Raw genomic sequence first — 12,957 nt, 5'->3', positions numbered from 1 at the left:
AACAGGAGATATGTAATGTTACCTAAATTAGGTTTGAGGAAAAATAACCCAAATATCGACATCGGTATCGGCTGATATCGGGATCGAAAATTTAGAGTTGGACAATATCGCATATCGGATATCGGCAAAAAAGCCAATATCGGACATCCCTAATTACTACAAAAGAAATGTTTATAATGAAGATGTGTTGTTTTATTGACACCATAGCGACTGAATGGTGCAACTGCATCGATTGTCTATTTTCGCGCACCGTACATACCACTGCAGATAAATCTATCTAGGCTGTAGGTGAGTACGCGTGAGCGATGTGGTGTTTAATGGTTTTGGCTCGTTTTGTACCGACCAATGTTGTGTATTTCGACTAAATATTACCTGTATGTAATACGAAAGTAACAGACATTTGTGTGCAGGAATTACTATTATATTTAAAGTAGTACTCCCAACCGTGTGTTGAGCTAAAGCTAATTAGCTAGCTGTTGGCTCGCTGGCGGGCTATCGGTTATGTTTTGTTTTTTTTCTGGATTATAATTGTTACTTTTTGTTAGACAGGTCTGAACATTAATGCAGTTGATGGTGGTTCACACGGTTTGTGTGTCGCCATTCAAACAGGAGAATAAAGAGGACCAGCGAAGACCAAGTCCTGTGTAGCGGTGTCGTCCTTCCAGCGCTGTTGGTACCCACACAAGTCGGCGGTTAAACACAATCGGTAACACTAATTGTCAGGGAAAAAAAAATGCTGGAAGAATTTTATCAGCTGGAGGCGTGTTCGTTGCCAGAACAACGTGAGCTAATCAACAAGTACAACACCTTCTAGACTCATAGTATTAGTCTAGTACATGGCGTAGCCTACTTGTTGATTTTCTTTTGCATCACAAGTTTTATAAAAATTCATGGGTCCCTGAAAGTGAGGCGACATAGTTTAGTGCTCCCGAAATAGTGGTCTGTATCTCATAGTATTAGTCTAGTAAGTACGTGTTGCACTTTTTGATTTTTTTGCATCACCAGTTTTACAAAAACTTTTTTTTTTTTTTATAAACCTTTATTGCTACAAACCTGGTCACTGTAACCCGTAACTAACAGCCAAAATACACACACACCAGCAGGTTCACCAGGACGCACACAACTGCGAACTAGAGGTGGTTTAGTCGCGAACTGATTCGTTCGAATGAACGAATTGTTAAAACGAACGAACCAAACTGGTTCGTCTCTCTCGTTCGTCTCGTTATTCTCGTTCGTGAATCAGACTCGACTCCTCCCAGACCCACGACTCGCTGACAGTTCGTTCACTCACTGTGTGAGTGGTGAAGAGGGGCCGAGACGACTCACGAGAGCCAGACAATCGTATGCAAGACAGAAATAAACCGATTTCTTGGGGGGAAAAAACAAAGGGGCTTAGTGAGCGTACGATAATAGGATTAAATATCAGTGAAATGGTAAATGCATGTCTTGTCTTTGTATATTCTTTGGGTTAGGGTTGACACATTGTTCCTTTATCTCGGGTATCTTTTTAATATATACAATAAACGATATTGACTCCCCTTTCAGGATAAAGTCAGCAGCTGATGACCGACTTAAGTTCCAAGATCCTTTGAGAGTCTGAGTCTGACTGACTCAGCTGAGAACCATGCAATGGGTGCATTCCATGATGCGATTCACCGCTACCAGGAACGGAAACTGGACTGACTGAACGAATGAACGATTCGCGAACGACTCCTCTTGGCGAACTGACTGACGCGAACTGGTTCACGTAAATGAATCATTAAATCCACCACTACTGCGAACCAGAACCCTTCGACACGCATGCTCCCACCCTCCTGTACTCCCAAGCCCCGCCCCCAGCTGGCCGGGCGATTCGCCCCCCACACTGATTGACAAAAAAACAAATAACACACAAACTCTTTAAATGTCCCAGGGTCGCTAAAATACACAATTCCGGTGTCAATAGAATAATAGTTCGACATTTTTTGTATCCATTTTCCATATTTACCATTTATAGTTTACTGTGACGAATGTCGAAAGCAGAGGTGTGATATTCTTTTAGTGACTTTATGGTATCGTTCCAAGAGTAGACCAAGACCTTACTCAACCGAGCACTTAACATTAACTAACTGTCTTCACTAACTCCTCACTTACTGACTTCCTCAAGCAAAGCATGATGGGAACACATCAGCGACCAATAGCAGTGTTATAAACAATACAACAAACATAGCCCCGGAGCTACATTACTTTGAAAACCGATGTGTTTCAGTAACTGTGTAAATACAAAAAAAGGGGGAGAAATGTGGTAATTTTTGAGTGATTATTACCCAAAGGAAATTAAATATACCTCGAATTTGTTATTACAGTTCACCTCAATTTGATTATTCCTTCATCCAAAATGTATTATTCCTTTCATAGCTATAGTGGTTCAGAACTGCATTATTCAGCTCCCACTGCCATCTATTGGCTTAGACATTTCACAGCATAGTAACTAAGAAAATAAAGGTCCCAGAATCTTGGACAGGACAAAAGAAAAATCATGGATGATATAATATTGCATAATACTAAATTTACAACAATGTTGTCTATAACTCAGATAAAAAGGTTAAGTCATGAACAAATTATTCCTTCTTTAAGAGCTAGAGACTAGCCAAAATGTGTTTAATCCTTTTCTCTTGGAAGAAATACTCATTGGTATTATGAGTTTAACTGAGGTTAAACTGTGACTAAAGGTCTGTGCTTTACTGAATGAATAAACCAGCAGACTGTTAAAAAATATACAATGTGTTGGATTGATGGATAAATATACAGATTTACCCCCCACCAGAATAAATTCAGGATCTCCACCAGGTCGCCTTTGAGTGCAGCAGAATGCAGGAAATGAAATCTACGATATTCAAAATCCCCTCCCCCTTTATAAACTAAATTTACCCCTGTGGCTTCCTAGTACCCCTGTGGCTTCCTAGTGGCTTCCCTCAAAAGTCAGAATCTACTATCGCCCCTGCTAAATATGATATATTTTCCTATAGTTCTGCATATGTATATCTCATCAGCATCGCTGGGCTGCCTCAGTTCTTTGGCTGCAAACATTAAAAAAAGTCTTTGGCTGCATACACGCTACCACCAGAAGCGCACAGCTTTGGCTGGCCGGACGGCGCAGCAAGGAACTTATATATGTAATTGTTAGCTCGCAAAATCAGCCCGGCGGTCGGCCCCGAAATGTTAACAGCCCACCGGGAATTCTCTCGACTCTCCCTGTTACCACACCGCTACTGAGCGTCATACTGTCAGTCCTCTAATCCTCAATAATAACACCAAACTCCTCCATCAAGTCCTTGAGCAACATCTTTTCGAATGTCAAAAAGTTGGATCCTCTTTGACGTGCCATATCTTAATTTAACGTGACGTGCCATATCTAAAAAATGTACAAGCCAAGCTAGCTTGCTACAAGTATCAAGTGCTGTAGTGTCAGCTGTAACAGTTAAGGTAACAACGGTTACATTTATTCAAAAAGCAACGAGTTTACGAGAAAGAGCTTGTGAATATATTGTTGGCCATCTTTATCTAACCTACATCCTGAATTTGTTCACATTTCGCCGGAATCCATCATGGCAGACACTGAACACAAACTAATCCTATTTAATCCTTGTCTAAACTAGTTTACCTAATCCAGAGTTACAACTAAGATGTGCAACACATCAGTGATTAATTATGAATCAGTTTTAACCTAGATGTATTTACCATAGATTAACCCTAAACCAGGATTAATCAATCAATGTAGGTGCAACCCAGCCATAGTGTTTGTATTCCTGCTGAAACAGTGGGTTCCCATTGACTGTTAACCCAACTGTAATGGTATTATTAAGTACTCATATCGGGCATTCACACTTCAATAACCTCTACAGCGGTATTCATTTGTCATGATCAACTTGGTTAACTGAATTTATTTTTAAAAGGAAACTTTGAAATTGACTTTTCAGCTTGTTAAGGTCATATGACACACCAGTGTAATTACATTCCCAACCTTTAGTCTCTCCTAACCATTGCTAGCTAAACGAAAGACAATTCCAACCCCAAACAAAATAAGAAGCACATATCAAAAAGAGATATGTATTTTGTAACTCTGCACCTTCACATGCAGAGCAAAAAGGATCTTTTCCACGTAATATGATCAACACAAACGATATATCATGTGTAAGCTGAGACTCCACCCACTGCAGCAGTCCATGAAAACACCAAAAGGAAAAACAAGATGCTGTGTGATCGTTTCTTTACATGATCACATACTTCCCTCCATGAGATCCAAACAACGTGAAAATAAACCGGAGTCGAGCCCTTCCAGGCCACGCTGCCTCTAGACCAGCGCAGAGAAGAGGTAGATGGAGGAGAGGAGGAGGAGGTAGGACATGGAGAAGCGTGCGTCTGACGCGTGACTGGTGGTGGGGGCGGTGGTTGTGGTGACAACGGCGGGGGACGGCAGGCTCCCCAGAGTTTCCCTCAGGAAGCCAGCAAATCGCGTTGTGGAGGTGAACATGGACTGGTCGGCGGCTCTCTCTGAGCGCACCATGCTGCTGTTGCCCATGACGTTGGGAAGCCCGGCCACTTGGGTCCAAGAGTTGCCGCTCTTGCACATCAGGGGGCCTCCGGCGTCACCCTGAAACCAAACACACGTTGTCATCCCCACCGGCACCGAGCCACACACAGCCCTCCAAACTAACTCCAGAGCACCAACATGTGTCCACCCCTAGCTTGAAAAATTACTGTAACCTATGAATGTAGCTTACCAATGACAAATCATGCGCAATTCTCACATATCGTTAGCATCAGGGCATGATTGCCATATTTAAGTCATATTTTGGCCAAATTGTGATATCTGATTCACTGGGCCTCATTGGCTATATCTTATATCTATATCTTCTAACTTTTTACGCTAAATACACGATGAACTTTAAAATATGACTTAGGCATTATGCTAAGGCAAACGGCTATGATGTAAATTTTGAACATACATTTTGGCATGGTGAGCAGTGGCGGCTAGTGATCAAAAATGTCGGTGGGGCACAGTTATAGACAGTGGGTCGCAGAATTGATTTCCTGTATTCTGGTGCATCTTGGGGATGGCCACTACCTATTTACCTACTATTCATTCAGTTTCATAGCCTACATCCTGACTTGCAGGGCCTGGACAAGCTCACACTGCATATACAGACCTACTTTATGGCCATTCAACCAGCCATTGCTATTTGACCCATTGTTGTTATTCTGATATTGAGAAAAATCATGATCACTGTCCTATAGCGTCCATTTTTTGTGAAAATCAATGTCTACATCAAATGCAGTTAGAAATATGGGACAGTTGCTTCATTTAGTTCATATGCTACAGGCCGAAGGACTTAATTATTATGTAACTTACGTGCTCCTTTTAAGTATAACATTGCTTGGGGAGTCCAATTCCTCCACTGAAAAGGGTTGAAAGTGCTTGCAACTCTGCTATTTAGCAATCTATCTCTTCTCTACATGTAGTTGTGTTGCGTGAAATGCTGCTGAGGGAGGTAACCTATTTGATTGATTCGCTGAATTGTCCAATCATGTGGTGATAACAAAAAAGAAAAGCAATACCATTGGCCTGGGGCGCAAACTGATGCGACCCGAGGGCGAATTTTCTTGCGCCAATGAAAAGTTGCCTCTGCTTGATAGACAGCAAAAAGTTAGCGAGCTTTCATTGACTTCAACGTGGCCGGCGCCCCTGACTTGGAGGAAGGCTTTATTTCGAAAGACCAATAACTAGCCTAGCCCAAATCATTGTCGTTCAGACACATTTAAATGGTTGCTGGCAGTGACAAGTATATCACACAATTAAACGAGGATAAACGCTATGTATTTTTGTTGATTTATTTCGTATTGATAATAGTTGATTAATAGTTGGCAGATATATTCAAGTGAATACTTCGAGGAGGGGCGGCGCCCTAGCGCCCTCTATTGACCCACCGCCACTGATTGTGAGCCATGAACAGGATTCTGAACTGTTGTCCTTTCCTTACCTGTCTCACAGTCAGCGCTTCGGTGCAGATGTAGTCACTGGATGATGTGTTGCTACAACCCACCACCGTGGTGTTGAACTCCTGCAGGGTTTCTTGGGCTGCGGTCAGGTCAGAGAAAGTCACGGTCAACCAAACAGTTTGGACAATATACAGAGCCACGATGAGTGAGTGAAACAAAGAACTAGTAGAACTACAATCAATGATCCGATTTTGTAACAAAAAGCCTTGTTGACACTAGAAGGGGTTGCGCTGTGGATGGGGGTCCTCACCGCCTCCCTGGCCCATGCCCCAGCCTGCCATCCAACAGTCAGTGTTGTTCAGGAAGCTGCCCATCCCCTGGTCCAGACAAATGGGCTGGATGTAGTCCGAGAGCCTCGGTGCACTGGACAGCATGAGCACGGCGATGTTGTCTCCGGTGAGATTGCTGAGGGTGATGGATTTCACCCCCAGGGTCATGTTGAAGGAGTTGGGGCCGTTCAGATTCCGGCGGCCCAACTCAACCGTCCAGTAGGAGGCATTGGGGTACCTAAGTGAAGGGAGGGAAACCACCAAGATGAGGGATCGACGGCCATTGGAAACAGGATGTCGTCATGTAAAAGAAACCCTGATCCAATTGGATCACGGTGCAGATAGGCTTTTCTCTCAACAACAACGGCACACCTATTTTTATATCTCAGGATTGATACATGCGTTTTTGAACACTCTGATTCATGCAAATAAGTTGTACACCGCTTGATAAATGTGTGGACGACGAATGACTGTAACCATTGAGTGATAGCAAGGGGTAAGGGATTATTATTGTCAGGTGTGAAATATTCCCCCCTTTTTGTAAAATGTAAAATTCTGTAAAAACTGAAAGAAAGGATTGATACATGGTTGTGCTCGGAAAAAAACACAAAGAGCAACATACACAGAACGCACGTCGTACAGCCTCATCGTCAAGACAGACGCAACAAGCAGACTTACATGGTGAAGCACGAGGCGTCGCTCAGGACGGCATCCGCAGTCACCAGGGTGCCGCCGCACATGTGCGTGCCGTTGACCTGCAGGCTAGCGATCCAGGGCCACACGCCGGCGGACTGCACCAGCCCCCTGCTGTCGCGGGTGTTCATGGGGGCGCTGCCGCACGTCAACGCTGGAACCAGGGACCATCAGGGGTGGGCCAAAGAAGGCAGAAATGGAAGAGGTCAACAAACATTGTAATGCTTATGAAATAGAAACCTTGCAGCTTTAGCCGAGCCGCGACCCAATGCTTTAGTCAAGGGAAGTAATCCAGTAAATTCTAGTTGGTTTTTCTGTGTATTTTGTTACTTAAATATATGTATTACTGGCTTAGGGGGAATTGATCATTGGTATGTCAGAATAACAGTCAGAATAATGTCAGAATAACAGTCCATCATAGATGACCAAATGATAGTTTTACCTCCACACTCTAGCATATCACTAGGGTACCACTGCGACGTGTGTCAACAAAGACCGAGTATCCAACACCCTCATTGTCCACAGATGGAGACAAAAGGGCACTTACGTGCGGGGGCGGTCGGTGAGGCGGTGACTGGGCCGGATGGAGGGTCGCCACAGTTGAAGGTGGCGTCGCTGTTGATTCCCGCTGATTGGAAGTCAACGAAGCCGGGCTGGTTGGTGGTGATGATACCGTTGATCCAATCCTGATATTCGGATACTCTGGCGTATACTCCAGGGAAGTTGGGCAAGGCACATCCTTTACCAAAGCTCACCACTCCCGACTGGACCCACTGCACACCCTGTTTGCCTACAAGAGGACCACCAGAGTCACCCTTTAGGGGAAGAGGATCAAAGCCACGATGGGTTAGCAAAATACCTCAAACTGCATGAAGTTAGAGTCATTGCCAGGTCCTTTTTGATTGGTGTTGGGCTTTGGGTGTCTGATGCTGAATTGGTGGGGTACGTTTTGTTTTGCACTAATGACTTTTTCGTGCGCTATATGGCCTAACTCACTATGTCACCCCTCCTGCCTCACCTAATGCACTATTTTTGCATGCTAAACTGCATTTTGTTGTCCAGAACAAAAATAGTTGAATCTAATCTTGTCTAGGGAGCTCCTCTCAAAACATGACTGTTTAACAGTTACCTGACACGAGTCCTTCCCTCCAGCCGACAATCCAGCGCAGATCATGTTGTTGGTGATTATGCCATAGCTACAGTTACACTCCCTGTTGCCCACTATGGGCAGGTCCACTTCCTGGAGGATGTCCGCGGCTGAACCTATGAATGGAAGGAATGAAACGGGACTTTGAAAAGGCAGCTCATGCTGGGGCCCTGCTGTGTGAAACGACTTGATTCACGGTCATATCGACCCCCCTCAGTGGATCTGACAGTACACAATGCAAGTGCGGAGACCCCACTCTAAACTGTGGCACACATGTTAACTAGTTAAATGGTACATGGTCTGCATATATATTCACACACCGTCGGCGGTGTCAACCATGCAAGGCGACAGCCAGCTCGTCAGGACCAGTTAGGGTGAGGTGTCTTGTCTCAGAGACACCTCGACACTCAGGACTAGGTCTAGGGACATACGCCAGAAGAAGAAGACCCACCTCCAAACGAGGTGGTGCCCCAGCCAGTGACCCAGTTGATGATGCCGCTGTTGAAAGTGCTTCCGTCCGCGGCCAGGCAGACGGGCGCGATGTAGTCTGTGAAGGTGACTGCCGAGGAGAGCTGCAGCAGGCAGATGTCGTTGTCGTTGGTGGACCCACTGTAATCGGGGTGACAGACAATCCTGGAGATGGTCCGGGACACCTCGTTGGGGTTGCTGCCCGCCTGGTCCTGACGGCCCAGGAAGACCGTGAAACCTGTCGTGTCAGTTCTGATCGGAAAGGAAAAAACGTCACCGTTAGTCTCGTTCGTCTGAAATTAATGTTCATCGAGTTGTTGACGAACCAGAGATGAGGAACATGTTTTGGCTATTGCCGGATGTAGAAGATTGACATTACGTGGTGAAGCAGTGGGCAGCGGTCAGCACCCACAGATTGTTGATCAGAGACCCCCCACAGAAGGGGCCCGACCTCTGCAAACTGGCCTGCCAGGGCCAGGTGCCCGGAGCAGCATCCACTCCTCCAACGATCTTGGTGTTGAGTGGAGCCCGACCACACACTGAAAAAGGTTCAAGGTATCAGAGAAGGAGCAATGGCCTCTATGAACGCCTGCTGCTGCAGTGCCCCTGACTAAAGACAAAGCCCACATTCTCTGCTGCACTTCAGTTTTAATAGTATACTCAGAATACATTTAATTGATATAGCTCTTTTCAAAAAAGTCAGACACTTTGCACAATACCAAAAAGAGTCAAATAAAGTCACGGGTAGATATCCATGAAAATATACAATGCCTATGTATATGCAAAGATAACATGCTATACACAAACTGAAATCTTTTTAGCGTGAAATTGATCAATTTTAAATACATTGATTCAAGCAGAATGTATGGGCATCGATAAGGAAATAGGGCAGCCTCTAGGGGAATGTAAATAAATGGTCAAGTTAAATTATAATTAATTAAAACGTAGCGTTTTTATTTAGAATTTCTTACCATTTAGCTGTGAGGACACCTCTGCAAAAAGAAAAGGGAGAAAATGTATAACAAGTGAATCAAATATAATATGATACTAATAATATAATATAATGATAACTATAATAATAAAATACAATTTTGTCAAAATAAAGCCCTGATGTTGTAATTCTGTGTCTGTTCCCTGGGAGGTAGTGCAGTCTGTTTAACTCAAACATTTCTGAGTATACAGCCATGTGAAAGTTGTGTACATCCAGTTACCATTGATTAGCATTTGATCGAATAACATATTTTTTAAATATATTTATCCTAAGCTACATTATAATAGAATAGTCATTGAATATATTCACTAGTTAAAAAAATGTTAACAGATATGTTGTTCAACAAATGGGCGGAGCTATCAGTTGACAGCTCAACGGTCCAATCTCAGGCTCACACTCTGATAGGCGGACCATCGAGTGGCTGCTCACTGCAGAGCCAATAACACTCTTTGATAGGTCCATGGAATTTCTCCTACTGTGACGGAAATGTACATATCGTGACGGAAGTAGGAACAACGAAAAAACAAAACTGCTAATAAATCTGCTCCTGTGAGTGTCACTGATCCGTACCGGAAACCAATATATTTGTACCTAACCATAACCATGACCATGACGCACAATTCTAGCCGTAACCACTAAACCTAACCATCACCTTACCTTAACCCCTAAACCCGACCATAACTCTACCTTAAACCCTAATCCTAACCATAACCCCTAAACCAAACCATAACCCTACCTTAAACCCTAATCATAACCACATCCCCTTTTAACCCTTAACCTAACCCCTAAACCTAACCATAACCCCTTCACCTCGTTGATTGACCAGCATAAAACCCAATCAGCAATTTGACTCTGCAGTACGCATCACTTGAGTGAGTCAATTTAAGACCTCTTATCTCACAAGCACACTCTGTGAAGTTAATTCTTGAAGTTGGTTCTTCTCGGTTTGACGTATTCTACACAATGGGTGTCTGACGCAACCCATTTGGTACGGTTTAGTCCAAGTATCTGTGGTCAGATGTTGGCATGATGTTGGCATTCTGTATCTGACATCTGTACGTCATGCTTCGAGTCCTACAACACGGAGCACTTTAAAAGAGTGACATCATACCAGGAAACGAGAGTGTATCTCAAAATCATGTCCTACAATAAGTGGTTAAATCTATGGGGTTATTTCTGGCACAACAAGGTTCCTGGGGTAGGGTTGGACTTGTTTCCCGCAACACCAACGCCTCCATTCATAATCTGACGCATACAGGTTTTTGTCAGTCTGGTTCATGGCGAATGAGACTAAAGGCATTTTAAATAACATTCAGGGATTCTCCAACACCCCACTATTGTGGTCGATTATTGACGGAAAATATGTTCACACAAAGTCAGTGGTGAAAGCAATTTACAAGTCAAAGAACCCCACTCAATGGCAGCTGCTCTCTTTAAATAGAGGGCAATGCAGAGTTTCTCTAACACAGGTGACAGAGTCTCCGGTGAGTCTGTACATTCTTATTGAATGATGATCTAATTTACAATATAGTTACTACTACCTATGATTTGATTAATAATTATTCATCAATTATTCTTGCTACAATTTAATATACATTTCACACTGTCAAAGGATTAAATTAGCAATAATATAGAATATAATATATAATAAGAATTAGAATAATATATAGATCATATCCTAGTGATATTTGTGTGGTATTTTGCACAATCATTTTCTCAACTTTTGGTTGGTGTTACTTGAGTTTCTGGTGGAGATTGTGGTCGTCCTTCAGCCCCAAAATAGTGGGGAACCACTCAAGGCATAACCAGAGGCCTTAAGCTACAGAGTGAAACATGAGCCACCTGTATGACTTCCTCATCGCATCGGAAGATGGCACAAACAGATTACCGGGAGAAAGTGCTATTCACCATAATGTGGATTATCTTGTTTGGTTCACATCGTCTCTTTAAGATGGTAAACGCAAAAACCCTGGTCGACAGCTTTGGCCAGTTTTGTTTCTTGTTTGAAGGCGGTTAGTTCAGTTCCCTTATAAAGCATAGAAGCTCTGTCCTTTTGTAGGACAGAGAAAACCAGATATAAATTAAGGCAGCGATTGCAATACAAAGCTTTGAGCTTTCTTCAGAGAGTAAACCCTCTCTCACTCACTCACTCACTCACTCACTCACTCACTCACTCACTCACTCACTCACTCACTCACTCACTCACTCACTCACTCACTCACTCACTCACTCACTCACTCACTCACTCACTCACTCACTCACTCACTCACTCACTCACTCACTCACACACACACATACAGGTCCTTCTCAAAAAATTAGCATATTGTGATAAAGTTCATTATTTTCCATAATGTAATGATAAAAATTTAACTTTCAGATATTTTAGATTCATTGCACACCAACTGAAATATTTCAGGTCTTTTATTGTTTTAATACTGATGATTTTGGCATACAGCTCATGAAAACCCAAAATTCCTATCTCAAAAAATTAGCATATCATGAAAAGGTTCTCTAAACGAGCTATTAACCTAATCATCTGAATCAACGAATTAACTCTAAACACCTGCAAAAGATTCCTGAGGCTTTTAAAAACTCCCAGCCTGGTTCATTACTCAAAACCGCAATCATGGGTAAGACTGCCGACCTGACTGCTGTCCAGAAGGCCATCATTGACACCCTCAAGCAAGAGGGTAAGACACAAAGACATTTCTGAACGAATAGGCTGTTCCCAGAGTGCCGTATCAAGGCACCTCAGTGGGAAGTCTGTGGGAAGGAAAAAGTGTGGCAGAAAACGCTGCACGACGAGAAGAGGTGACCGGACCCTGAGGAAGATTGTGGAGAAGGGCCGATTCCAGACCTTGGGGGACCTGCGGAAGCAGTGGACTGAGTGGAGTAGAAACATCCAGAGCCACCGTGCACAGGCGTGTGCAGGAAATGGGCTACAGGTGCCGCATTCCCCAGGTCAAGCCACTTTTGAATCAGAAACAGCGGCAGAAGCGCCTGACCTGGGCTACAGAGAAGCAGCACTGGACTGTTGCTCAGTGGTCCAAAGTACTTTTTTCGGATGAAAGCAAATTTTGCATGTCATTCGGAAATCAAGGTGCCAGAGTCTGGAGGAAGACTGGGGAGAAGGAAATGCCAAAATGCCTGAAGTCCAGTGTCAAATACCCACAGTCAGTGATGGTCTGGGGTGCCATGTCAGCTGCTGGTGTTGGTCCACTGTGTTTTATCAAGGGCAGGGTCAATGCAGCTAGCTACCAGGAGATTTTGGAGCACTTCATGCTTCCATCTGCTGAAAAGCTTTATGGAGATGAAGATTTCATTTTTCAGCACGACCTGGCACCTGCTCA

At 43.6% G+C, this 12,957-nt stretch overlaps 1 protein-coding gene across 1 annotated transcript in view; it reads right to left on the bottom strand.

Annotated features, from left to right (window-relative positions):
• The window catches only part of LOC132473404 (transmembrane protease serine 9-like), a 40,059-nt gene that overhangs the window by 26,301 nt on the left and 801 nt on the right, over positions 1 to 12,957 (bottom strand). The window contains exons 2-6 of the mRNA XM_060073518.1: positions 9,588 to 9,608; positions 8,996 to 9,155; positions 8,600 to 8,868; positions 8,131 to 8,264; positions 7,549 to 7,816 (exon numbers count right to left, since the gene is read on the bottom strand). Of these exons, the coding sequence (XP_059929501.1) occupies positions 7,549 to 7,816; positions 8,131 to 8,264; positions 8,600 to 8,868; positions 8,996 to 9,155; positions 9,588 to 9,608 (852 nt within the window). The remainder of the gene's footprint in view (positions 1 to 7,548; positions 7,817 to 8,130; positions 8,265 to 8,599; positions 8,869 to 8,995; positions 9,156 to 9,587; positions 9,609 to 12,957) is intronic.

This window comes from Gadus macrocephalus, chromosome 2 (genome assembly GCF_031168955.1).
Source record: "Gadus macrocephalus chromosome 2, ASM3116895v1".
NCBI lineage: Eukaryota > Metazoa > Chordata > Actinopteri > Gadiformes > Gadidae > Gadus > Gadus macrocephalus.
Note: the sequence above shows the minus strand (reverse complement) of the source record. Positions and strands in the feature narration are given on the sequence as shown.